The sequence below is a fragment of the Calypte anna genome, chromosome Z (genome assembly GCF_003957555.1).
Source record: "Calypte anna isolate BGI_N300 chromosome Z, bCalAnn1_v1.p, whole genome shotgun sequence".
NCBI lineage: Eukaryota > Metazoa > Chordata > Aves > Apodiformes > Trochilidae > Calypte > Calypte anna.
Window position 1 is genome coordinate 9,099,502 of NC_044274.1, and position 27,638 is coordinate 9,127,139.

Consider the following 27,638-nt stretch of genomic DNA (forward strand, 5'->3'; position numbering starts at 1 on the left):
CTTTACCTTTCCTTGACTTCGTGCCTTCCCTCTTGGTTTGCATGAGACGTGTTTGTCCATGTTCCATGTTTGCACCAAACCCAACCATTTTTTTCTCCAAACTGCTCCCACCATTGCTCCCTGGTGTTCTGGAGGTTTTGCTCACTGGAGGTGTTCTCGGAAAATAATCTTCATGTTTCAACACCGGTACACTGGGAGGAAAAAAAGATCACACTATTACATGATGCATTCAGCCCTTTTACATACTTCACCCAGCCCTGTCCCCCCCTTTCACTCTCCAGAAGTGTAACAGCCATGCTGCTGGTTCAGCTCTTGTTGAATCCATTTACAATGCCTGAAAGCAGGATGCATAAGGACTGGAAAGTTACCAACCTACTTTACCAGGAGTCTCTGGGTATCAGCAGCTGGCACCCACTGACAATTATATTTGGAGTTTTGTGGCACTGGGTACAATCTCTAAAGCACTATGCCTTGGATTTTCTGATTGGTAGGACAGGACAAGAGGGATGAAGGTACAAAAAGTACTTTGTCCAGTACAGTGGAGCTGGTTCGAAGAAAGAGAAATTTAAAAAATATTCCCTTTGTTAGGTGGCTTTTACTCAGTCTTTAGTAGTAAGACCAGTTGTGTGCTGGAAACTGAACTGGAAGACAGGGGAAGGGAGCAAAATAGAGACTCTATAATCCAAGGGGAAATGGTTATCAGTCTGCTACACCACTTATATACATGCAAGTCTATGGTGACGGGTGGGATCCACCCAAGGGTAATGAAAGAGCGCACAGAAGTGCACACCAAGCCACTTTCCATCATTTAGCAAACAGTGCTGGGTAACTAGAGAGTCCCAGTAGACTGGAGATTGGAAAATATGATGCTCATCTCCAAGAAGGGCTGGAGGGAGGATCCACAGAACCACAGGCCTATAAGCCTGACCTTGGTGCTGAGGAAAGTTGTGGAACTCAGCATCTTGAGTACTATCATGCAGGGCCACAAGGCAATCAGGCCCTGTCAGTATGGGATTATAAAAGGCAGGTCCTGCTTGACAAACCTGATTTCCTTCCATGTCAGGGTGACCCACTTAGTGGAAAAGGGAGAGGCTGTGGATTATGCCTATCTAGACTTTATTAAAGCCTTTAGCACCACCTCCCACAGCATTCTCCTAGAAAAGCTAGTGGCTCATGGCTTGGATGGGTGTACACTTTACTGGGTAAAAAAAACCTGCTTGAATGGCTGGGTGCAGAGATTTGTGGTGAATGGAGTTAAACTCAGATGGTGTTTGGTCACCAGTGGTGTTGCCCAGGGCTCAGTGCTGGGGCAAGTTCTCTTTAGTATCCATAATCTGTACAGGGGGATGGAGTGCACCCTCAGTCAGTTTGCAGATGACACCAAGCTGGGCAGGAGTGGTGATCTGACTGAGGGTAGGAAGGGTCTGCAGAAGGACCTGGACAGGCTGGATCAATGGGCTGAAGCCAGCTGTATGAGATTCAACAAGGCCAAGGGCTGGCTCACAAACTGGGGTCACAACAACTCCATGTAATTCTACAGGCTTGGGAAGAGTGGCTAGAAAGCTGCCCAGAGGAAAAGGACCTGGGGGTGCTGGTAGAGAATGACTGAATATGAGCCAGCATGTGTCCAGGTGGCCAAGAGTACAAACAGGACCTGGTGTGCATTAGCAGGACTGTGGCCAGCAAGAGTAGGGCAGTGACTTTACCTCTGTACTCAGCACTGACACTTCAAATCCTGTGTTCAGTTTTGGGTTCCTCACTACAAGAAGGACATCAAGATGCTGGAGCATGTCCAAAGAAGGACAGTGAAGCTGGTGGAAGGTCTTGGAACACAAGACAAGGTGAGGGAATGGGGTTGCTTAGTCTGGAGAAAAGGAGACCTAGGGTAGACCTTATCACTCTACAAATCCCTGAAAGGAGCCTGAAATGAGGTGAGTGTTGATCTCTTCTCCCACGGTACAAGACACAGGACAAGAGGAAATGGCCTCAGTTTGTGCCAGAGGAGACTGGTTTATACTGGATATTAGGAAATTATTATTTTTTTTTATTATTGAAGGATTGTCAGCACTAGCACAGGCTGCCCAGAGCAGTAGTGGAGTCACCATCTCTGAAGATATTTAGGAGATATATAGATGTGGTGCTTAGGGACTTGGTTTAGTCGTGTTGGTCTAAAAGATTTTAAAGGTCTTTTCTAGCCACAATTTTTTAAAGTTTTCTGGGATAATGAGGAAAGAGAGATTACATAAAGGGAAAACTGGAGCTCTGATTTGCTAAGGGGAAGTAGAAGATACATTTATTCAACAAGAAAGTTGGATCTCTTCCATCTCTCATGGGAGAGATGAATGAACAGCAGTACTTGTAAGCAGGATAAAGAATGTATGAGCAAACTGGTGGGAGAGAAACTGGTGCAGCAAGTGCAGCAGCTTATGTAGAGTGAGAAAAAGAAAGCTAGGGAGAACCACTCTGGTTCAAGATGAACTTAAGCCCAAGATTGTAAATACTACACAGATAGAGCCAAGAGGCAAATTTGGTGATATGGAGCAAGCACGACTTCAGTCTCTGCAGACCCAGGCTATCACAAAACATTTTGGGATGACAGACAGCTATAGAGACCCACCTCTCACAGTAAAGACAACTTACTGAGTTCAGATTCCAGTCTCTGGGAAATAACTACTGCTTTAAGTGAGGATTCCCAATGTTTATTCTATTAGTCCCATAACCATTACAAAAATCAACGAAGAACATATTAAAAAATTGTATTTGGATTAGTCACATGAAGGGATACAATTAATTGCAAGATTGCACTGCCTACCTGCAATCATGGGAGCATCATACATCTTTCCTAAGTTAACAGAAGATTTGTTTAATCTTTTCCTGTTTAAGTACAAATTTTACATGGGAAATCCAAAGATTGTCACTGAGTTGGTATTATTCAGGGTATAGTTTTGTAGAGGCTGGTTCACAAGAATGTTTTACCTGAAATCTTACACTACTGAAGTTACTTTATGTCTGAGGAAAAAGAAGGTATCTGATGTTCTCATCAGAAAATGATAGCTAAATTAAAAGTTTCATATCAATGTGCTGTATAAGCCATTGTTTAATAGGGCCCACTGTGCCTGTTGGGCAATTAGTATTACTCCTGTATTATTAATGCAGAACATTATATAATGGCTTATGACTTGTAATAACTGGATGAAGTGTTGGATAGAACTTCTCTGAATAGCCTCCGTTTACTTTACTCAGACTGTGCGGCCACTAATAATAATGTCAAGTGTTATTAAAATTTAAGGTGGACTAAATTAGTATCTTATTTAAACTATACGAAATTACTGACCGACAAATTCCTGCAAACCAGGGTACAGCAAGAGGCAGGTTTGGACTATAGTAACTGTTTAAAGATGCTTAAAATTGTAATACATGACCAGATTTCTCTGATAACACAGGACTTGATATTCCATTTGCTTGTACTTAGATGATTAACAGCATTTAAAAATCCAAAATTGTCATTATTTGGATGATTTCTGAGTTTTTATATTAGATTTAGTAAGAGCCTTCCGATCTGTAATGACAGTGATCCTTGGCTTGTAGAAGTGGAGGTGATTATTCACTGCAATACACTTCACATGGTGTGGTTATCTCTAGAGTAATGAGTTTGGTTTAAATAACACAATGGAAGAAGCAATTCACACAGAAACATACACCAAGAAGTTACAGAAGCTAATTTGTGAAGAAATAACAAAAGCAAGCATATTTGAATGTACAGGTCACTAAACAATTACTTAAAGATTATTTTGTAAATATTTAATATAAGAAAGCTCAGGCTAAAGTTTTGCTCATGTAAGCATACAGAATCCAAACTTAAAATGACAAACAATCCGAGAAGATTGTGTGAAGACCAAGGAAGGATACAGGGAAGGACAGAAAGATTCAACTGTTAACCACACATCAAAATTAAACAAAACATAAGGAGGGAAAACTATTTCAGAATATAGTTACCCATTCACCTGTGTAATAATCAATAAACTGAATGATGTAACTATTGCAACCTGGAAATTATAAAATTAATATATTGTCCAAGGGGTCTGTTATGTATAGAGAGATTAAATGACAGAACAGGTCCTTCTCTATTTTCAAATCCAACAATCCATCATATCACTGAAATGCAGCATGGGTGGCAGGGTACTATGCTATCCAATGACTTTTCATGCTATTCCCTGAAACTACCCAACACAGAAGCCTATCTAAATAAAGACCTTACTAACCTACCTAACTTACATGCTAAGGCAAAAGCTGTGGAGTAAATTCACCAGCAAAAAAGTGAGCCTCAGCAGTTCTGCCTCCTTATGAATATTGAAGTGCATCAACAACAAAGGAAAACACACCTTGAACTTCTTTTCCATTTTGTCTGAGCCTCGTATCGCGATATCCCTGCTGAGTGTGAATGGCAAATTTTAAATGTCATTCAGGACCCACTGAATACTGCTACTATTTGCATTCCTTAAAAAATAGAAAAACATTAACCTTTTGTTTTATTGAATTAAAATGCCATGGAAATGCTGATGTAGTCTTCAGAGACTGAAATACTTTTACAAAGAAGAATAGCTGTCATTTATTAGACACAAAGAACAATTACTTGATAGGATGCTTTCTGACAAAAAGCAGATTGGTATTCTCATCATAGAAAAGGCATTGTAAAAAAACCCAGCACAGACCTCTGAGACTTGAATAATTTAAAGCTGCATTTGGTGCAATTTGAATTTTTCTTTAGGGAGGCAAAGTTAAATACCTTTAATTTGTTCTAATTATTTCAAATTTGCAAGTTAATTATGGCTGATCATTAAATAACAAAAAGGACTATCGTCTCCATAGAGTTTTACCTCCTACCCTCTGCATTACTTAAGCTAGATTTTAGTATGCATGAATTAACTTTCTAAATAATCACACGGTTTGACTAAATGGCTCAGTAAAATGAGCTCTGATCCTCAGAATAAGCATTAATGGACATTAGAAAGGCTATTGGGACCCATGTTACTTACATTATAAGTATTTTTAATGGGGTCTTATTTACTAATCTTTATGTACTGTTCAAGTCAGGGCAACATATAGATACATTATTCTGCTTTAATAGAGGAAAGTCACTTCTTCAAGATACTAAAACAAATGTCCGTTTAGAAATTACTAAATTATTTTTTTAATTAATGCAGGAAAACTGCATTTAACTCGGTTTAGCTGCTCATCCTGGTAAATCAGTCCAATATAATGGTGGCCTTGGTCTGCAAATGGAGTTTCACAGATGTACTGAATTGCTACAAGACTCAAGCAGCTAAGATTCTTGCCACAATGCTGCATTTAGTATCAGCATGTGTGCACCCATGAGGTTTCATCTCTTCCCTGCTCCACACCTAGTGCTCATCTGATGAGCACTCAATTATCAAACCCACATTTGGATGCTTGCCTTTCACTGAAATCTGATCTTTCAGTGCAGATCAGTGACATCCAGAGAACATGCCTACACTATAACCAGTCAGAAACATAAAATGTGAGGCAATTTCTGCCTCTAGTATATATGTTCAACAGATGGCTGCCTTAATGGTACCCTACTGCACCCTGTTGAGGCAAGGGCTTGCAAGTTTAACCATTATCAAACTAACAAATTGCCATGGTAGGTTAGCTCCAAAAACAAACATGTTGGAATGTTATTTTCCTGTTCCACAATTTCTGTTTTAAAAATAAAATAATTAACAGTTTATGTGTGCAATCTGTTGCAATTATATCAGGCCAAGAACACATAACACTTAATGATGCAAAACTGGTGATAAGTAGACGTCCCAAGCAATACGTTTTTGTAGCTGGAACCTATATGGTCATTTCAGATGCATTTTGACAAACAAGCTGAAAATTGCTTTCCCCTCCTCCCTCCCAACTCTGGCTGGTAGACTTTCCTGTTGGATCAGCTTCTAGAGCCAGCTCAGTACTAAGAAGCATTATCACAAGTGCAGGGACAAAGAAGGTGTCAATATATCACAGGATCTTCTTTTCAGCAAGGGTCCCAATTTATATCAATTTAAATGAACCTAGCAAACCCAGCAGTTCCAAAGCAGGACTGCTTGGGAAGTCTGTTGTCTGCGTGGAAAATAATCAAATATATACAGAGAGAAAAGAAGACCTGTAGGCTTCAGACAGGTGGATCTCAGAAGCAACAATACAACTTTTCCATTCTTCTCAAGTGTACTGTGTTACTCCTTGTAAGCCCCGACTTCCAGAAGTACCAAGAAGAAGTACTTCCAAGTTTGAGTACCAAGACTCAAAATTCTCAAGAGTTTTCTTCAAAAGATGTGTTAGATAGGGCAGTGTGATTACCATAATCCACAAGGCAGAGAAGATAAGCAACTAATGGAGTAAAGAAGCTGGGCCCTTCGACAGCAAGGAATTCAGAGGTGGAAGAGAACTAGGACCAGCTCCTGAAGACTCAGCTCACTGAGAAAAGGAGACACCTGAAATTATTGCATTACCCCAGTGTGTCCACTTAAGAGCTAATGGCTAATCATGAGGAAAACTCTGACAACAGAGTGGGAGCTTACAGCCCTCTTTAGCACATCTCCATCTGCAAACTGAGACCTCTTCAGAGGGTACACAGCCTGCCCCTTCTTTCCAGCAGAGCTGGGGAGAAACACATCCAGATGTACAAGCCAGCGGGGTGGTACATAGGAAAGGTGAGGGAAGTTGGTACACCCAGCCCTGCTTTGTGTAGAGCATGCAAATCTACAGGGTGGCTGAGAGAGATAGAAGGGAGAAAAGAGAGTTGCAGGCAAGGAGGAGAATCACAGCGTGAACTTCAGAGCAATCTGTCATCCTTGAACGCGACCACCCCTCCGTTCCTCAGCAGAAAACCAATCTGCTCATGTCAGCAAATCAACCACCTTAAAAACACTGTTAAAAATCTAAAGCCTATCATACTGAAACACAGAGTGCATGAAAAGAATCTTAGATTAACAGTTTTCCCTCCTTTAAAAAACTAGGGAAAAGTTTTATTCTAAAACAGACCTTGAAGGCCTGATTCAAGACTCAAGTGAGATTTTGTGGCCCAATTATGAAAGTTGGCATTTTGAGGCTTATGTTAGAAGCATCAGTATGCTAATGACACTGCTGGGATGCAGTGCATGTTAATAAAAAAAATGCTGTTTTCCCTTCTAGAGAGTACATTCATTTCAGATTTTGAAATCACAGAATGGTTTGGGTTGGGAGGGACCTTTAGAGGTCATCTAGCCCAATTCCTGCAGTAAGCAGGGACACCTTTAACTAGACAAGTTTGTTCAGAGCCCAAGCCAACCTGTCCTGGAATGGTTCCAGGGAATGTTACCACTCTGGGAAACCTGTTCAAGTGCTTAACCATCATCATGGTAAAAAAATTCTTCTTTACATCTAGTTTGAATCTGCCTTCTTTTAGCTTAAAACTATTCGCCCTTGTCCTGCCGCTACAGGCACTGTTAACAAATCTGTCCCCATCTTTTTAATCAGCTCCCCTGGAGTACTGAAAGGTCACAATAAGTCTCCCTGGAGCCTTCTCTTCTCCAGGCTGAACAACCTCAACTCCCTCAGGCTGTCCTCACAGCAGAGGTCCTCCAATCCTCTAATCATGTTTGTGGCCTCCCCTGAGTCCACTCCAACAGGTCCATAATCTTCAAGATTGAGTCCATCCCTTTTATTACATATTCTTCTAGGCAAAAGGGAGGACAGCAGGTATAGGTAGGGTAACACCACAGCAGACATTGAGAGTTCTGGAACCAAAATATAAATAATATCAAATCTACTTGCAATGAAAGGATTTTTCATCACAGAAAATAGACAGTGATTGCCTACAATCTACACATTATTATGCACACAATAAACTGCTTGGGAGTAATGCAGAGCTTTCATCTCTTACAGCCCTCTTCAGGTTCAGCACCCTCGAATCCAGTAATGCCTGTGGCTATATCAGGTTTCTTTGTTGTTTAGTTTGTTTTGGTTTTTTTTAAGTTGGTTGGTTGTGGGTTTTTTGGTTGTTGTTGCTGAACTGTCTCTCTTGGAGGCAGTGCATTTGGTTTATGTTTCTATCACCCTGGAGGTGTTATACAGGCCACTATGCTAACAACTTTTCCATAAACAAGTGGCACCAGGGTACAGCAATCCATAGCATGGGTTCTTCAGACCACTTTTTCAGAGACTAGTTCCTACCCCATTCCCACAGTGGCTGGTGCTCATGTATTTAATTCCACCAGCTGAAAGTGAGGCAACATACATTCTTAATTAGCAATGACCTAATAAATCATACCCAGCCATAGGTGAAAACCTGGTCTCATTGAATCAATCAGAATACTGCCTTTATCATCAATGAAGTCAGGACTTCACTTAATATACACAGTTAGAGGTCCATTTACAGCAAATACTAAGCTAAATTTCACCTAAAATTATACTCATTCCCTCCTTTGAAGCCCTGTCCTCATTTAGCTTTAAGTCAGCTATATTTCAGCTCCCTGGCAGCCTCTTTTCTACCTATCTTAGTTTTCCTAATACACGAAAAAATGAGTTCTGATTCTTTTTCTCTCTTCTGAACCCAAAGAAAATTTCCACATAAAGGTTTTCACACAGACATAAAGAAATGGCCATAGAAAACAGACTGGCAAGGCTTTAGCAGGACAAAATGTTGTGATTGTGTGTTTGGCCTTTCTTATAGAGCAGAGCAGATGTCGTTCCAGCAAGCAGTGCTGTCAGCTTTCACAAAATAAAGTCAGGTAAATGTCAAGTCATAGGTATAAAAACAATCCTTCAAAACAGTGTCTGTATATCTGAAAAGCCTGCCTAGATGTCACCAATAAAAGTACCATACAGATTGATTCAAAAGCCTGTTTAAGACAAACAAAGTTTTTCAACCAAATCCAAACTTCCCCAATAGATCAAGCAGCATCACTTTCTCCTTCAGGAGAATCACATGCAAAGTGCATTCCTCTCAGTGCCTTACCAGCATCACTATTGCTCAGCTGAGAGCCAGTCCCATTCTCAGGGTAGCCATCTCCATGCCATATGCAAGATATCTCCTAACCACACATGCCTCAAACTAGACTGTAATTTAGTTGTGATAAATATGTAGAGGAACAATGCACCATCCTAGAACAAAAGACTTTGTGGTAGTTGGGCTGCACTGCGAAGCAGGCTCCTGCTAAGTTACTGTTGCAGAGATCAGTCTGAGCATGCAGGTAACCACCTGCTTGGTGTGAGAGTCCAGACATTATCCTTCACTAGACTATTGGTACATAAGCACTCTCTCCTTCCAGAGTTTCCAGAGAAGCTGATAGTTGTTGATAACAGGAGCTTTCAGTAGATGAGCAGTAACTGCAAATGTCCCCTTTCTGATCATGGAGAAATCAATTGCTAAGGATAAGTGGCAATATAGCTTAATAAGGACACAAGAAGACTTGGGAAGCAAGTACTCACCAGGTTTCCAGTGTGCCATGCTAAGAGGCCATTTTGAAGAGATGCCTAGTTAGAGCAACAGGTATTTAAGACTGCCCTCTCATATGCAGGTATTATAAAGATTTACATATGCACAGAAAATCACACACTTTGGAGGATGCTGTGGTGCCTATGCCAGACAGAAGAGTTATAATAGACATAACATCTACAGCTGGTTCTGTTCATTGACAAACTTGCACTTGCCAGATGATAACTTCCAATACTCAGGATACGGGCACAATAAATTATCATCCCCTGGTTCCTAAGTGAGGAAATAAATATTAAGTTACAAAGTTCACACATTTATAGCAATGAAAATTAAAAACCACTAAACTGGGGAAATACACATACTTCTACAAAGCCTGAGGTGAACTTCCAGGCCAGTGAGAGGTCCCCTGGGATTAGCGAATATGTTGCAGAGAAATTTCATAAAGATATCAAATTCCATAATAAACACAAATAGAAGTTTTACCTTTCCTGTTCTTCTGAGGCCACTGTCCTTGAATCTGACTTCTCTAATGATTAGAAACAATTACCACTGAAACCAAATCAGAACACCCTTAAAGAACCTATCTTTTTCCATTAAAATTGTAACCATCTTATCTTATTGTAACCATCTTTATCTGTATCTCGTGATCATTGAATAAAGCATGGTAAGCACAGATAACTACTGGGTTTTAGGGTTTTATGTCTGTTAGTGTCGAAGTCTTACAAATCTTGGAATCACTGAACCCACAGACTGTAATGCTTTTTCTTATTCCAAAAAGCCATCAGAGGATCAGTGTGTTGGTGCAGACTCTGCTGAGGTACAGCTACAGATCTAACAAAATCCCAACACGTCTTCTCACCCCACACACTGGCTTCTAATACCAAATACCAACCTGACACTTAGTTTGTAAAGTGATCAAAACCAGAGACAGACTGGAACACAGACAGGTCTGCAACTATAAATATACATAGCATCTCAAATGCTTTCATACTAGATCTTTTAAAATAGTGTTATATACTATCCCACTTCTGTTGGAAAAACCCATGCTGATGCATCTTGGCACTTCACTGGTCATTTTTCCATGATTAAATCACGTTTGTGGGACATGGTTACTTTAGGATTAGGGATTATATAAATTATTTACTACTCCTCTATATATAGCACTCCTCTATATTATATTACTTACTAAAATGGAAACACTGACATTATTTTTTGATTTGCTTTTGTGAAAAAATACTTGCAGCACAAAAAGAAGAAAATTGAGAAGTTAGACTTTGAACTTCACTCAGATTAGTGGATTACCATCCCCAACAGATGTACACTTGACAAGGCAGCTCTAGGTAAAGATTTAAAATATCACTTCTGGACACTTCATTTGCCTTGAATCTACTGAATTTTTTCACAGAGCATGTTTAATGGCTAGAGGCTGAAAAATCAGGTATATATTGCAATGACAATACAGACTTAGATGCCTAAATTATGACATACAAGTCTAAAAAACATTGCCTGGGCCTCACAAAAAACAACACACTAAAGCCTTCCTTTCAGTGAATTGATTTTATGTGAATGTGACAGCACCACTAAATATTGACCCAACCAGGATGTTTACAGAACAGATTTAACACTTTTTTGTACTCTTATGTTCAGGAAATAAAAAGACACAATAGAACAGAAACCAGATAGAAACCATTACCTTGCTAAGGGGTATGTATCAGGGAGATACCTACTGGCATGCTCTGATGTCTACAATCAGAGGGAACACACAAAGAGAAGAGATCCTGGCAGAAGACTGTGATCAGTGAAACTGTGGGGTCTGCCCAAGCTCTGGGCTGCTGGTTCCCTGCCCACAGGAACTGAACATGACAAGTACACTGTGTACTTCTGTTAGCCCAGGTACAGGCATCTCTTGCCATTTTTTGTCATAGAATGGTCTGGTTGGAAGGGATCTTAAGAGATCACATACTGCCATGGGCAGGGACACCTCTCATCCAGACAAGGGTGCTCAAGGTCCCACCCAACCTGGCCTTGAACATTTTCAGGGAGGGGGCATCCACAACTTCTCAGGGTAATCTGTTCCAGTATCTCACTACCCTCATACTAAAGAACTTGTTTCTAAAATCCTGTCTAAACCTGTTCTCCTTCAGTTTAAAACCATTTCCCCTTGTCCTACTGCTAGCCACAGTTCTGAAACTGTTATGAATGCTCTGAAAAAGTTATGAAAACAGCTACCACTGTTGATCTTAAGCCTTGGAAGCCTACCTTTCAACAAGTTCATTATAACCTATTTGGAGGTTGTTATGTTTGTTATGGAGTTTGTTCAGAGCTGCTGCCACCAGTGCCACTTGGACACTGTGGTGTGGGTTTAGAGAACTGAACTGTTTGTGCTACCAAACCACCTCAGCCCTACTGAGTCTAGCCCAGTACTTAAATTTAGTCCAACTCTGAGAGATGTGACTTTGTCAAAAAGGATGGAAGATGTAGATGGCAATTAAAGGAGCATAGAGTTAAAAGAAAAAAAAAGGATTAACTACTCATTGATCAAACAGAAGGGCATGTATTACACAATGAGGTGAAGCCTGGTACTATTGACAGGAAACTAAAGAGACTTGCGTATTATTTTGTTTCAAACTCTTGTGTGTGATAGAAGCCATATGTAAACTTCTCTACACAGAAGAGCTGATGATTTATCACTGCAGGTGAGCTATAATACTTCTCTCTCGGTCACTGCGGTTATCATTTGAGTATGATTTAGAATTTAGCTGGATTTACTGTGGTCAGTGGAAAGAAACAGACTAGTCTGAAATCCATCAAATTAGGATTTGGGATGAGAAAGAAAAAAAGCACTGAAAACATGGGAAAAAAAATCCTACTTTCAAAAATTAACTCTGGAAAAAAAAAAAAAAAAAAAAAAAAAAAGAAAAAGAAAAAAGAAAAAGGTTTCAAGGATGTAAGATGACACAGTAAAGATGAAGTCAGAACAGACAGACAGATGAAGGAGCTACCATCACATGGCTCAGTGGTTTCAGAAGTCAGAAACAGTCAAGAAAAATGTTAGGAGAACATGGTCAAAAGTTCAGGCAATACCCAAAATGACGTGAAGTCTCATGCAACTAAAGGAGTAAAGAAGAAAGGGTGATGTATAAAGTAAAAAAATAGAAGTAGCTTTGTGACTTTTTCCAGTCCTGTAGACTGATACAGTAGACAACTGGCCTTTGAAGGAGGATCTCAGGGAAGCAACTTTGAAGCAACTGTGACAAGATCTGAATAAACAGACAAAATAAACATATGAAGAGCTTACTTTGAATGCGGGGAATGAAGAAGACTGCAGAATAGTCAAGGTGCAAGAGGAAGGACCGGAGTGAACAGTGGTGTTTTCACAATAGAGACACTGGAGCCATATTTTTGCTTCAAAGGAGAAAGAAGCTGCAATAGCTGTCAGCAGACCAGATGCATATGGAGAAGGAGAGTGACCCCAAGGTTACAAGTCTGAGTGACAGAGAGGATGTAGAGTTATCAAAACCAGAAGTGAAGAGAGATTTGGAAGAAAAAGTAAGGAGTTCTGTTCTGCCCAGATTAGGAGTGATCTGAAGGGAAAACAAGCAGGATTATGTGTCAGGGAGGCAGTCAGATATGCAAGACTAGATGGAATGGAGCAGAGGGTTTAAGAGTTACTGGCAGAGAGATGATAGCCAAATCCATGTAACTGGATGTTGTCATCCAGGGACATGGGTACAGAAATCTCCAGGCAAATTATGGAGTGACTAAATCCCTTCCCTGACACCTCACAGAGGTTCCTACTTAGTTCTAAAAGAAATTATCTAAAATAGTGCTGCAAAAACATGCATAAAACCCCCTGTCTCTCCATAAAATCTAAAGATCATACTGTTTCTAAAATTAGGGCAACCACTAAATGAAAGTTAACCCGAACAATAACTTTAGCTAAACTTCAGGTCACATGCATTTAATATAATGAGATGAAGAATATGAAAAGGCCATTCATAATGGAATTCATCGAGTTAGGAATGCCATGCTTAGCTGCCTTATAACCTATAATTAATGATCCTATAAAAAAATCCAGCAGTACGAACTCTCCCGGCTGCCCACAGAACTGTTCTTTATGCTGGGTAGGGCAAGCAAGCATCTGCTTCCACAAATACTGCCCTTTGAGAAGCTCAAAAGCTTTTTTCCCCTGCTCCATCAGGGACCACACTGCCATTTCCATGACATGCTGAGCTTTGAACCATTACCCAAATCAAACTACAGCATTTGGCAACCCAGTACTCATCTGTCATGATAGACTGGTTATTGGTGAAATGTTAAAAGTAATTAACTCTTTTCCATGGCTTCTAATACCCCACCTTTCTCTAGATGTTTTTTAATCCCTGATAAACCCACCCTCTGTTTATAATCTTTTAACATAACAGAGAAATATATACTGTCTGGAGAGCTGTCTTGCCTTATACCACTCTCAGCCATTTGGTACAACAAAAGATGTTCTCTCTCCATCAAAAGGCCTGATCCCTCCTGAAGTCTTGATGCTCATATTCAAGGTTAAAGGATTAAGGCCTGAAGCATTGAGTACCAGAGGAAAGGAAGCCAAATATCAAAAGAAACACAAAAATCAATCCTCTTCACCGCAGGAGCAGTGTGAAGAACAAATCAGCCAGGCTGAATCTAAAATTTTCTCTGCATGGCTCTCAAAAATTAGCACTGTTATAAGCGTAATGGATAGTTCTGAAAACCTTCAGCACCCATGCAAAGCCACGGAGTTCAAGCTCAACACACCAGTACAGTCTGAAAAGTTTTATGTCAGAATAATTCACTGGTAAATATACGAAGTCCACTTCTGGACTGGAGGGCTCAAGAGGAAGCAAGAGCATGTGTGCTGTTATCTTTCTACATAGTCTGTATATCTGCAAATGGCAGAATCTAATATTCACTGGAGTTTGCCTTTTGCTTCAATTCTTTCTGTGCTGAAGTGCAGCCAAGGTCACAAGGGGGGGGTGGGGGAGTGGGTTTTAGCTTAGTGCAGCTGTAATCATGGCCAGAACAGCAGGGTACAGAGGATTTCTTGCTTAACTTTGTAATACCAATAGCTTTTGTTCTTAGTCCTGCCCCATCAGTTCTGATATAAGCTTCTAAATGGTGTGGAAGTTGTGTGTGTGGGTTTAAAAATCTCCTAATTTAAAATTACCTTCCAGAACGTTTTGTTTTATAAGATTCATCTTAACTTTTCCAACTCACAAATTTCTGGGACACAGGAGTATCTAGATTAAACATATTTTTTTCTTCATCCAAGATTACATGTAAAAATTAAAAGTAATCCACTCCAATTTATAAAAATAGCATTCAGGTTTTCAAAATTCAATTCTAGTTAGTAAACTAACAGTGTCTACATTTTGCTGTAAAGGAGGCATCTGCATATGACTTGCAAAGATGTCTCTCACTGTCTGCAAGTGTTGGCAAGGAACAAACTCCTTCAGGAGATGTATGAATTTTAAATATTTCAAAGAAAAAAAAAATCTCTGGGCATTTTAAGTTCTGACATGTGATAGAACAGAACTATACCCATGCAGAAGACTGGCTGGAAATGCAAGTTTTGTGAAAATAGCAAAGCAGTTGAATTTAGTCTTCACTGATTGCCTTTCTGTGGTAACACCAGAGTTCCACTGGTTTTTGAAGACCTCACCTATAGATTTGTTCCATCTGCCTACTCAGCCTACTTATAGTATCTCTTACTTACACCTTATACCTCAAGTCTATCAGTAGGCTTCCTGCTCAAGGTTACTTTGGACTGTAGTGAAAATGATGTAATACTGCTGTGTGCAGCATATGTGATCATGCGAACAGAATCAGCATAATTCAGGTAAATGTAAGACAAGCAGCTTCAAAACCCTGTCGCAGTTGAAAATAACCCTGAAAATGAGATTAGTGAAGCAACCAGGTCAGCAGAAATTAACTCCTTGCCTCCCAGTCCATAAAGGACCACTGCCTAACTTAAAGAAAAAAATAAGTATGCACGCATAGATATTTCACATTCTCCTCTTCAGCAATAAGCTTTTAGTAATCACATTAGAATGCAATCCTTCACCTTGCATAAGGAAACCTACTTCCTTCAGAGGCTGCATGTGGCACTAATGATGCAAAAAAGCATATTTAATTCCAAACGTGGTCTCCCATTACATCATAGCAGACCCTGTCAGCCAGCTGTTGGAGAGATGCTTTGCCTACATGTAACCAGACCACACCATGAGAGATAGAAAAACACATATCCACACCTAATTCAGCATCTGCACTACTGGCACATTTGCAAGCACCATCAAAAAAAGTGTTCGCTTCACAAATATCCCATCTAAAAATGATACAAATTTCAACATAAAATTATCCAGAACAGGAAAGTAACTCAGGTGTTAAAAGAAGCAGTAACAAGTGGGTGAGTAGCTTCCAGACACACAGATTTTATGGTCGTTTGCAAGCACACTTGATCTCATCCTCATTTAGTGTGCCAGTCCGCCAAAACAGAAAATAGCTGGAAAAAAATCCCAACTAACAGTATTCAATGCATTCCTAAAAGGTGGCCAAGTACTATCTAGACTCATCTCAAGAAAACGAGGAGAACTCATAGAAAAACTGAAGCCTGGTAGGTCTTTGCTAACGAGCCAGTTGTGGCACCAGTAATGGTTTCTCCTCAGGAGGCTCAGGACAAAAGTAGCAGGAGGTGACACATGAACTGACAAGAAGACTCCAAACAGGAAACAAAATGTGTGCTACCAATGCTATTGGTTTCTAAACATCTGTTCTATTAAAAAACAGGAATTATGGGGCCAACACAAGTCAGGTCAGAGGTGGCACAGCCAGGTGACTGCATGCAATTTTTATTTTCTTTTAAAATTATGTGGAGGTTGAGATTGTGTGAACAAACCTGGATGTGCCTGGGACAGCAGGGGGAGCTGCAAGTCTGCGTTCCTCTGCACATCTATCTAATTGTGTTGAGTATTTGGACAAAAATACAGAAGTATGCTTGCACATCACCATAGAAAGATGCCTGCATGTCTAACAAGCAACAAAAAAAATTGAGTTCATAACAAAGCATTAAACATGGAGCAAAAGATAATTGTCACCTTCTCTTACAATATAATAAAATAGTTACACCACAAACATAAAAATCTTTTAAAAGACCCTTGACAGCATTCCCTCCTGGAACTATCACCATAGCAATGAGCATTCAAATAGGGGGAAAGTACTGCTGAATTCTGTGTTTGATATTTTCAACTAACTAAAAATACAAATTGGAAAAAATACACATGGGTGATGTAGAACGAAGCACACAAACATAAAAAGCCTTCAACGAAATTAAAGGTGCCAAATTCCACCTGCAAATCTTTAATACTCTGGGAGAGAAATCCTTTAACCAGGTAGAATACATTGAAAGAGTGCCTGTCAATAGCTGTAAACTCATCTGATAGGAACAGTTGGATACAGCAGCTACTTATAACATTTTGGACAGGTCTGCACAGAGGTGGAGAGGCAGCATTTTGTGAAACCTGAGGAAAAGATGCACTTTAGAGAGAAAGCAGCAGAAAGCTGTGCAGCCTCAGCTGTGTAGGAAACCTAAGAACAGGAAAAGCAGAGAAGCTTGCATGTTAAGATTTAGGCACACAGCACAGCCCTGGGGGACGGGTGCTTGAAAAGACACACGCCATTCTGGAGCTGGTGTTATTAAAGAGGTCTTATTTCCATGACATTCAGATCTATGGTTCAGATTAAAGAAAAGAGAGAAGAGTGGATTGGTATAAAATTCCTCTCCCAGATGCAGACATTGGGAGCACACACAAAAGTGGGTGCCAGGTGTATTGATCCTACTGAATACACATGGAGTGGGTACTTGAGCATGTACCAAGCACCTGTGTCTGGGAGATGGAAAGGAGTTTGTTAAAGGCTGTTTTATGCTAAACAAATGCGTCAGGTTATGTTTTTATTTTGAATATTTTAAAGCATCTTGCACACTGGGGCCGACTTGAAAAGAAATTATACAACCTGAAAACTTGCCATAAATTAAGTGCTACTATCTCCATAGCTGGTAATTGGCTGTGGGCTCACTTTGGAGCACTTCAAGAACTGAAAGCCATGCTCAATAAAACCTGCTCTGACTGCTGCACCTCAGAGAACTGGAGACCTTGCATCTGAAAGCTCTTCCAGTCCCACGCACATTTCTTCCCAACAGCTCCACAACATAACCAGCAGAGAAGTGACAGACTCAACACTTCTAATGCATACTGGGTCCATTCAAAGGGGCTCAGATGGACAACATTTGCTGACTTTGATAATGAAAAAAAATATATAATGGCACATTTAGAAGGGAAAAAAAAAAAACCAAACCAACAGACACCCATTAGAAAAGTTGACTACAGCTTGCAGTAGTCCCCAGGCTAACAGTTTTCACAGAGTATGACCAAAATCTGTATCAAAAATCAAACCCTGTATTATATTAGCTCATGGAAACCTTTTTTACCTTTTTAAAGGAGGGGAAAAATAAATCCCTACAGGAGATTACAAGATGCCTTTTAAAGTACATATCTCATTTCTGACTACAATTACCTTTTAACAGCCTGGCACAGCTGCACACTCCTATTTGCTTTTTGTTTTTCATTAAGGGCTCCTCTATTATTTGTACCCACCCTATAGCATTTATGCCTGGCAGTGATGCACATTCCCTTGCCTGCGAGTCTTCCCACAGATAGTAGAGGATAATTGCAATTAGATTTTCTAATTGTAGATAATTAACTCAAAATGAGCTGTTAATTATAAAAAAAAAAAACCTATGTTTTTCAGTTCTTGATTACATTATTTATTTACTTCTAAACTCCAGTACCTCACTTTAGCAAGTTTAGTATTTTAAAGGACTTTCACCATTTCCTTTAAAATACCAGGATATTTTTAAGCTAAGTTTTGCTTATTTAAAGACTGAAATCAAGTTTCATGCTGTGAGGTTTCTTGGAGGAGCTCTCACGTAAGAGCTGAAGTCAGAGAGTTTTACTGATTTTCCAGTAGTCTTACGATAGCATTTGATGTAAGAAGAACAATTTGGTAGGTCGATTAAAAAGCAAATAACAAAAAAACCATGCACAAAATTAAAGAGTTTAAAAAAGGTTGTATTCTTACTGCCTCCTTCTTCCTTCCATATCTAGCCACATATTTGCAACATTTTCTCTAGACAGTGAAGAAAACATCACTTATGTATCCAAATGCATAAAAGAGAAATGGATTTGTCTTCCATAGCCTCTTTTAGCCTTACATTAGAGTAAATTATTTAGGGTGCATTCATCTGGTAACCTTTACAAAACTGAAGATGGCATATAGGAAGAAAAAAATCCAAGTGTCTTGCTGCCAAACTTGGGAACCAGCTGGTATGGCAACTTGAGACTGCACGAACACATTAACTTTGAAAAATTACAGTAAATTAAAGCAGGAGAATGGAGAGAGGGTGGGGAACCTTTCAAAACCTGGCACACTCATTTTTTTAATGGTGTCGGTTTTCCTCATTTTCCCTGCTAGGCTATGCAGATTTTTGCAGGTTTTTGGCAAACTGTTGCCAAGAAGCCTTACAGATGTTCTAGGTTATGTTTTTCCTAATGTCTATATTTTTTCCAGTAGCTTAATGCTACTGCCATCTTAAATATATCATGACTCTCTAGCTTTTGTTACAGTGATCACACTTCCATCACTTCAGCTTGTGTGAAAAACGAAGCAAAAAGGCATCAAAATACAATGAGGATATGCCATTAACTCACAGCAGCAAAACACCTGGCTAAGGAGTGGCATATTCCAAGGAAACTAACAACTCCTGCTGCTCTGGAGAAAAAAGATTTTATCCCTTTCCAGTGAAGAGGGCTCTCAAAAATACAAAATAAAGTTAGTATCACTTGATAATTGAAAAAAGAAAAAAGAAAGTATTGGACCCTTAGTTTATAAATAGTTTAACAGATCGTTTCTATCTGGGAGTTAAAAGATTGGTTGTTTTTTTAAATCAGGTCCAAATCAAGACTGAAGAGATGTTCTGACCATAACTGAACAAGTAATAAGCAGTACCTGGAATAAAAAACAATAGCTAAGATTTTGTGAAAACTCCATTTTGCACTGGGCTAGGTTAGTATCCTTGGGAGTCACCAATCAAAACCTAAGACTGCTGCAGAGGGACAGCCCCTAACCCATGAGTAATAACAGGTCAGCATAACTACTGAGTTGACTCATAAAATGCAACAGCCAATGAATTTTACCTTTCCTGCAGAAAAAAATGTTCCTGATCTGAAACAAACACATGAACAAATACACTTGGCAGCCAACATCACACTGTCAAGAAGATATACTGACACCATGAAGTACTTAGAAGTGAAGAGAGAAATTACCTTAGCCCCATGCTGTTGCTGTTCATCATCAGGGCAAGTTCTCCCAGTGCTTCATCAGTGTGCGTGTATTCTGAAGCAGGTACACGGCCCCTAAACCTGAAAAAGAAAAGTTATCTGGTTTTGCAGCTGGTCAAATCATCACGCCAGAAACTTGCCACAAAAAGGTGAGTTTTCTGTCTACAAACAGAGCATCTAATCAGATATGCAGAATCTTCCATGACTGTTTTCACACTTTCAAATACACTGTTCTATTGGAAGGTTGACTTTGGTCCATGCCTTTGCTTCTAAGGGTTTCCACTGGGAAAAAAAGATTGGAAAAATTTCATTTACTGATTTCCAAGGACCAGCTCCCTTAAGAAAATGGTCACAATATCCAATAACAAACATCCCTGTAGGGCTTAGATTATAGCTCCAGCAGCATCAGAGCTCAGTGGCATCAGGTGTAAAGTGCAAAAAAATGTAGAATCTGTTTGATATGGTTGTGTCTCCTGAAACTATGGGTCCACTGATGATACGATGGTCCATTTTTAATTGCTTATCCCAAGCTTTTCTTTCTCTCCAGTGAAGACAAAAAGGTCAATAATGCTGGAAATTTCCTATTTGTATTTTAATAAAATTCCTGTTTCCAGGATTTACCCATATTTGTCTTCTCTGGTGTAGCTGGCATTAGGACGAGTCACTTCACCCATGAAAAGGACAGACAAAAATAAATGCTACCTGACACTGGATTTCTGTTGTATTTTTTAAAACTGTCATGATGTTAAGAGAGAAACTGTTAGATCATCCTGACAATGAAGGAAAATATATTTGAGCTTAGCTAAACAAATTTTTGCTGTCTGTAGTATATAAAATTACTCTGTTGTCAAGTGCAAAAGTGAATTACATATCTAGAACTGAAATAGAACTGTGATGCTTAAGATATTTACCTGTAAATATCAAACATTTAATTCTAAAGAGACTGCATATTTTTAACAGCAAACACACTTCATTCTAGTTGCTTTTCTTAAGAGAACATGGCAAACATGCTTTCACCAGCATCTCTGAAAAGAGATCACAAAAATTCTGAGTCCTTGTGTTGATCATATATCATATATGATTTTCCTTCATAAAGTTCTTTTATGTAGCTAGAGCTCTGCAAACCATAGAATTTCTTACAGAAAAAGAATGGCTAAAATAGGCATAATGGCATTAACAAGCACATTATTATAGATACACTTAAGGTCCTTTTTTTCCTGGGCTTATGATGCCTCAAATGCTGAAAAATAACCATTAGAAACAAAGCCAGTAGAAAACTCAGTCTGTATGTCCTTCATATCCTGCTTGTTTTTCATCAGAGGATTCATGCATTGAATTAACGTATTTGATGATTAAGAATCCATCTGTTCCTATTTAATTCTCACCTGAAGTCATAATCCTTTGTTTGTAACCTCAGTCATTTTCAACTCAGTCATTTTCAACTCACACAATTGTTATTGTCTTCAAGACAGGTATTTTTAAAGCCATAAAACCACATAATTTTCAAGGTAAAACACAATCCAAGACAGCAAACAAAAGATCACTAAATTACAGTAGTCTCTTTCAGAGTTTGAAAAGTAAGCAGGGGACTGGGACTAAGAAAGTGATACATTACTCCATAGTGGTTAAAATACATGACTGTAGGAAGTGGGTCACATAATGCAGACTCATGGGATGCTGTCAGCACTTGCCATATTAAGGCAGTATCTAAATAAGCACTCTTGTGAAACCCTCCTGTTGCCTTTTCTAAAAGAGGGCTGGACTGTTCCCCATTACTTTACCTTCCTAATGCTGAAATTCTAGTACTCATCCAGTTTAGGCTGGATAGTTCAACTTGCTGTGACCTGCTCCCTTTCACTATTCCTCTCCACTCTAGAACCATGATACCACTAGCCCAGTTTCTCCCTCTTCCCAGAATCACCATTTACATTGTCAGGAAGGTGTTAACCTCACTTTCTGCAACAACTCATGGGCTTTCAAGCCACACCTCATGTTTCTATGGTTATTGCCTTTCCCTTCTTCTAGTCTTAAGCACATATTGTGCCTCAGTCTTGGCATTTTTCCTTCCACAAACACCATGGGAAAGAAATGTCCTTGCTACATAGACCTCTCTTTTCCATATTTACACAAGGAAGAGTACTTTTTATATATATCTGTACATACATATATATATATATATATATATACACACACACATATATATATATATATATACACACACAAAATTATCTCCAGCTTTTCTGCAAAACACACTTCTTCCAGCCCTACTTAGGAAGATGTAACACTTCAAAACTGACTTCTCTGAGGAAGGAAGGGAGAATGCCTCATCTGTGATGTCCACCCTGACACTGCACTCCTGACAAATGTCTGTATTCTTTCATGTGGCTGCACTAAGATCAGACTCTCATTTTACTCCACTGCTCCTCTTTTCCTATCTAGTCTTTTAGCATTACTTCTCTTGTGCCTTTCTTTGTACCACATACTGTTTTCCTCTGCTGCTTTCCACAGCTGTCACACTGTTTCCCAACAGTATATGCTAATATACTAAAAAGTCTCCCCTCCTCTAAATCACTGTTGGAATTTGTGCCACAGGTCTTGCCTACCTTATTTTATCACTTCCATTCTCCCACTTTAATTAACTGCTGCCCATATGTTCATTAGAAATTTTAGATACTTTTTTTTAATAAAAATTATAAATCTCAAAATCACCTGTTATAATCCATGCAGGACTGGTGTAGTTGCTGTTGTTTTAGGAGCAGGTTTGCCTCTTGCTTTGCTAACAAATGTTGGAGTCGTTCCTTTTCAATTTCCAGCTCCATTTTCTGCAGAAGCAGCTTCTGCCTTCTTTCTTCATACAACCTTTTAGCCTGCTGTGTTTCTTTAGACCCCGAGTCCTCACTGTCATTCAGCCCAGAAATTCGAGAGCACCTGGAATAATCACAGGGTTTGTGAACTGGCTCAGAGTGTCTTCTAGGTACCTGGCTGACATGGTGGCTCTCTTGCATGCTCCCTGAACTCCCTACATGCCTGCAGGTACATTCATGACTCACTTGCTGGGGGCATGAGCTCTGAAATTCATTTGCTTTCTGGTCTATCTCCTGAGCTGGTTTTACACGACCAGGGCTCCTCTGTTTCACGGAGGAAATCACATTGTTACACTTTCTGTGCAGGCCATTTTCTACTGGATATTCCATCAGACACTCCTGATGATTGTAATGATTTTCAGTCCCATAATGATGATTATTCCTGCAAGGCTGAGACAATACAACATGGGCTGGGCTTCCAGATTTTGATGCTCTGGTGTTCTTATAAAAGGTCGGAGGTCCCCCAGTACCTAAGTAGGAACCATCTAGCTCTAGAGACAGCTGTTGGCATGAGCTCTTCTTACTGCATACCTGCAACAAGAAGAAACAATTTCCTGTGAATTATCAAAATTTATCTTTGGTCATTAATTTCACTTGTTAAATGTGGGATCTCAGAAACAGGCTTGCTGCATCGTGCTGATGGACATACTGCCGAATCCAAGAAAATGTTTATCAGAAGACAGACAAAACTCTGCTATCACATCTACGTTTCATTCCGTCTACACAAGTATAATAAATGTAAAACTACTGCCTGCAGGATCCTCAGCATATAATGAGTCGCTTCAGAGTATCAAGTAGTTGTGAGCATCTAGGGTTACATAAAATCAACTTGAAGAGTGGCAAAAAACATTAAATGTTAATGTTTGAAAATGTTTAATTTTGAATACCGAGCCAAAAAATCCATTCCGCCACTATAAATACTCTTTGATTGGCCATTACACAGCAGGAGATTTGATGTAAAACATTTCACCTTGCACTGAATGGGATATTACTTACCAGTGGAAATTTGATGAGAGTTTTTGAAATATCTTTGCAGAAACACAGATAAAACCCAACTACTTTCTGTAAAAAATGGTTGTACATCAAAAGCTGTCATTTAAATACAAAACATGTTTAAATTTAGCTATAAATGTAAGTGATTTTCCAATTAAGCTGGGCAAGTGATTATACTCTGATAAAACTCCTAAGAAAGCAAGCAACTGTAATTCACATTTGTCAACCCAGTGCAAGCAAATGGTAGTGGTTTTGTTATACTTGTGGATATTATGTAACCAGCATAAAAATCCTACTCACATCCTCGACTATCTTTGCACTATGGTTCATATCTAAGCAGTTGATCATTTGAGATTTTATGCACATCAGAAGAGCAGTGCATCAGGAACTTGCATTGCTTTTGCTAGACCTGTGCATTAATTTCAACAACATACTGAATTTCAACTCCTACAGCCTTTGGGACCTTCCACAGAGATCTAATTTTTTTAGTTACAGAAGCTAGGTCTGTTAAAGACAGCAAACCCATTGCAGTGAAAGGGGTTTAGCAGGGAAATCTGGTATCCAGTGATGGAAAGAAAAGGTGTTATTTGCACTCTGTTACTGCTTACAATAAACAGGTATTCTCCATACAGAGAGGAAGACACTTGGCAAACCCCAGAACAGTAGCACTTAGGAATGCAAGCAAGTATCCAGCAATGATTAAAACAGAGGTATAATCCAGATCCAGGCAGTGTTTATATGTATAATTTAAATTCTCTTTTAAATAAACAAAATACTAAATATACTCTGCTGCCCTTCAAGACAACCAATTACAAGTTCCTTGTAGACTTCACAGAATGTAAATTAGTGTGGATTAGCACCTGAATACTGATATTTGACTCTTTCCAGTTTTCTGGCAACAAATATATCCTCTCTGACATGTGACTGAAAGCAAAGGATGTCATGTTGTACCCCAAACATCCCAGTGAGTTGGAGGCATTTGCATTAATGTGAGTGCTAAATGTCTGAGGAAACCCTGGAGCTTGGACTGGGTGAAAAATTCAGGACATTAAAATGTTTTAAAGTCACAAGGGCTGGCAGGGCTACTAAGCAGAAATTCAACACGCTGCCAAAAAGATAGAGCTTTGTTATTTACTATTTGTAGTGTGCCATCCTTGTCAGCAATATTTTCTAGGGATACAAAGCTCATTTAATATAAATTATACAATACATAAAGGGATGTCCAGCAACAGGAAGAACTAATACAAAAAAGGAAAGTGAGAGAATCCTGAGGTTACCTGTTCTCTGGTTTTCCACCTTACTTACAGCATAGGGTGTGCTACTAAAAGCCTACACCTACTCCTCTGCAGCCCAAAAAAGGCTGAAAAAAAACAAATAACTGAGAATTGTTTTATTTTAGCAGTTTGCTTTATTGACTGAAGAGACAAGAGAGTGTTAAGAAATCTAAGCACATGAATGAAGACGGTACAAAATAATCATCAGGAGCAGTTTTAAGAATAAAAGCTCACATCACAAATTAACTTCATGGCTGAGACTCTATTAAGAGTCCCTGAAGGCCCTAAAAGAGAGGTACCAGTTAGCATTTGTTGACCTTGGCTGCCATTAAATCTGCCCTGATGGTCTCAGAAATGGCACTGACATTTAAAGACTTCATAACAAGGCAGAGAAACTTTAATGTTATTTCACAGTTACAGTATGTTTGCAGGGGGGGAAATTCTTATTAATGTCATTGAATGCAAGTGAGGTTTTTTAAATCCTTTTAGAAGAAGAAGGTCATGTTAGGCAGAATACTGAGTTCCAACGTGCCTTTGATGGCTACTCAGCACTTTGAAGAGCCTGTCCCCAAAGAAAAATTAACTATTGTGATTCAGAAGCTAGCCAACAACTTTCTGAGCCATTTGTGTTTTCTTGGTTAATTCTTTATTTGAAAACTACAGCAGGATGGTAGAGGCTGCAGGCAAAATTGACTGACATTTACTCTTATAAGCAATCAGATAAGACCAGAGCATTCCATGACAGATCTGCAAGATGCAGGCCAGGTGAAGGGGAAAAAAAAATAATAAAAAAATAAATAAAATTCCAAGACTCACCTACTACTGTGAGTCTAAAGACTCATAAGCATAAGGAATTGGGTAATTTTACTAGATGAGCTTAAGAAAGATATTGCCTATGGGACACATGGAAGCCATGATGGACCATGATGGAACAGCTGTGCTTTCCCCTCTGTGGAGCTCTTCCAGGCTTGCTGTAAGGTATTTAAAGATACAACTTCCTTTAACTGAGGCTTAAACAAACAAACAAACTCAGACTGCTCCTTGAAACATATGGAGTTAATAAGACTCGATCAGATATGCAACTCCTGCATAGAAACAAGGAGTTATTAAGAAATAGTTCAAATAATCCTTAGAAGGGACTAAAGAGGAAGACATGGGGAGAGCTCTACAAATTCTTTATTCCATCCCCAGTAATTTTTGCTTAGGGATTCAGAGCAAAGCTTAAACAAACATCCAGTCCTTAAAACTTCCTACAAGCAAACAGCACACCAGTTTTATGCACGTAGCATTATGATCTCTGCAATTTCCTCTTAAATGCAACTTCTGTGCTCTGCAGTGTTAATTCCCATCGCTGGCAGAAGGGACACATTTACAGACCAGCTCCAGCACATCAGGCTTTTTACTGCAAAGGACAAACCAGTAACTGACCATACATCACAATTTCAGCACACAGGCAAGGTCCTGACATACTTCACTGATAGCTTTGTGTGTACAAAACATGTTTAATAAGTAGCCCAAAAGCATTACCCTGAGAAGTGCTGTACTCTGAGGACAAAAGTTAGGGTCCTAGCAAAATACAGTGCTATTACAATGAACAGCAAAATTCCTGTAGATGTTAACAGCATTAGAGTTTAAGCCATACCACCTGGGTTTGCAGTTTGTAGCTGAGAAGTATATGAATACAGAAAAAGAGACAATGAACTAAAATTGTTTTCAGTTAAGTCTTGGGAAATCTCTAACCTGGACTTTCATCTCTGGGGTTTCTTTTGGTGGGGTCTGGACCATGCAGGTCCAGAATTAGTCCATCACACTGATCGGAGTGTGAACCCTGGAGGAAGCCAAGAAGACTGAACAGAAGCAGCAAACAGAGGAGAAATGCAGAGATCTAAAGATAATTAAAGGTGAAGCAAAAAAATTCTAAATAGACAAATGAAAGAGTACCATATGCAGGGACATTTTAAAAGATAAGGGTGCATATTAGTGACCTGGCTGATGCACTTACTTACTTACTTTACTTACTGTAAATCCTAAACCTGGAACTCAGCCACCACTCACTAGGCATTGCTGATGTGTAGGTCTCATCTACATAAAGCTTGCCTTTGGGTTTGCAAGTCTATTGACAGTATAAGCACTGGCTCTTATGAGAGAATGCATTATAAATAAGATCAGGTAGGAGACTGGGGCAACAGAAATGACATTTTAAGAACAATTATTTCAAATGACAGGACTATTTGAAGTGCATTATGAGTGATTGAGAAGCTATTCTTTCCAAGAGTGTGCAAGAATTTATTAAGGAGAATGTAAAAAGGTAAAGATTTTAAAGTAAATTAGTAGGATCTAGTGAAGTCTATAATTTAAAAAAATATAATCATATAATCCTCTATGAAATCTCTACCATAAGTAACCTCATATCGGTCATTACAAAGTGACAAAATAATAGTTCAGCAACTGTTTCTGTCAGTAGCTTGGATAAATGCAGTAGGTAACTCAGAAGGTACCACTGAACAGACCATTGTTCAAGCAAGCAATAAAGCACTATTTTCTGTACTAATTATGTATGGCTATGATTGCCGTATTCCGCTGAATAAAACAAGTGGTCTCAAATCAA

The 27,638-nt window shown here is 39.2% G+C and overlaps 1 protein-coding gene across 1 annotated transcript in view; it reads right to left on the reverse strand.

Annotated features, from left to right (window-relative positions):
• Positions 1 to 27,638, reverse strand: part of LOC103532472 (protein hinderin) — a 100,816-nt gene that overhangs the window by 33,710 nt on the left and 39,468 nt on the right. The window contains exons 2-4 of the mRNA XM_030467382.1: positions 22,609 to 23,294; positions 19,885 to 19,980; positions 7 to 191 (exon numbers count right to left, since the gene is read on the reverse strand). Coding sequence (XP_030323242.1) covers positions 7 to 191; positions 19,885 to 19,980; positions 22,609 to 23,093 — 766 coding nt within the window. The 5' untranslated portion in view covers positions 23,094 to 23,294. The remainder of the gene's footprint in view (positions 1 to 6; positions 192 to 19,884; positions 19,981 to 22,608; positions 23,295 to 27,638) is intronic.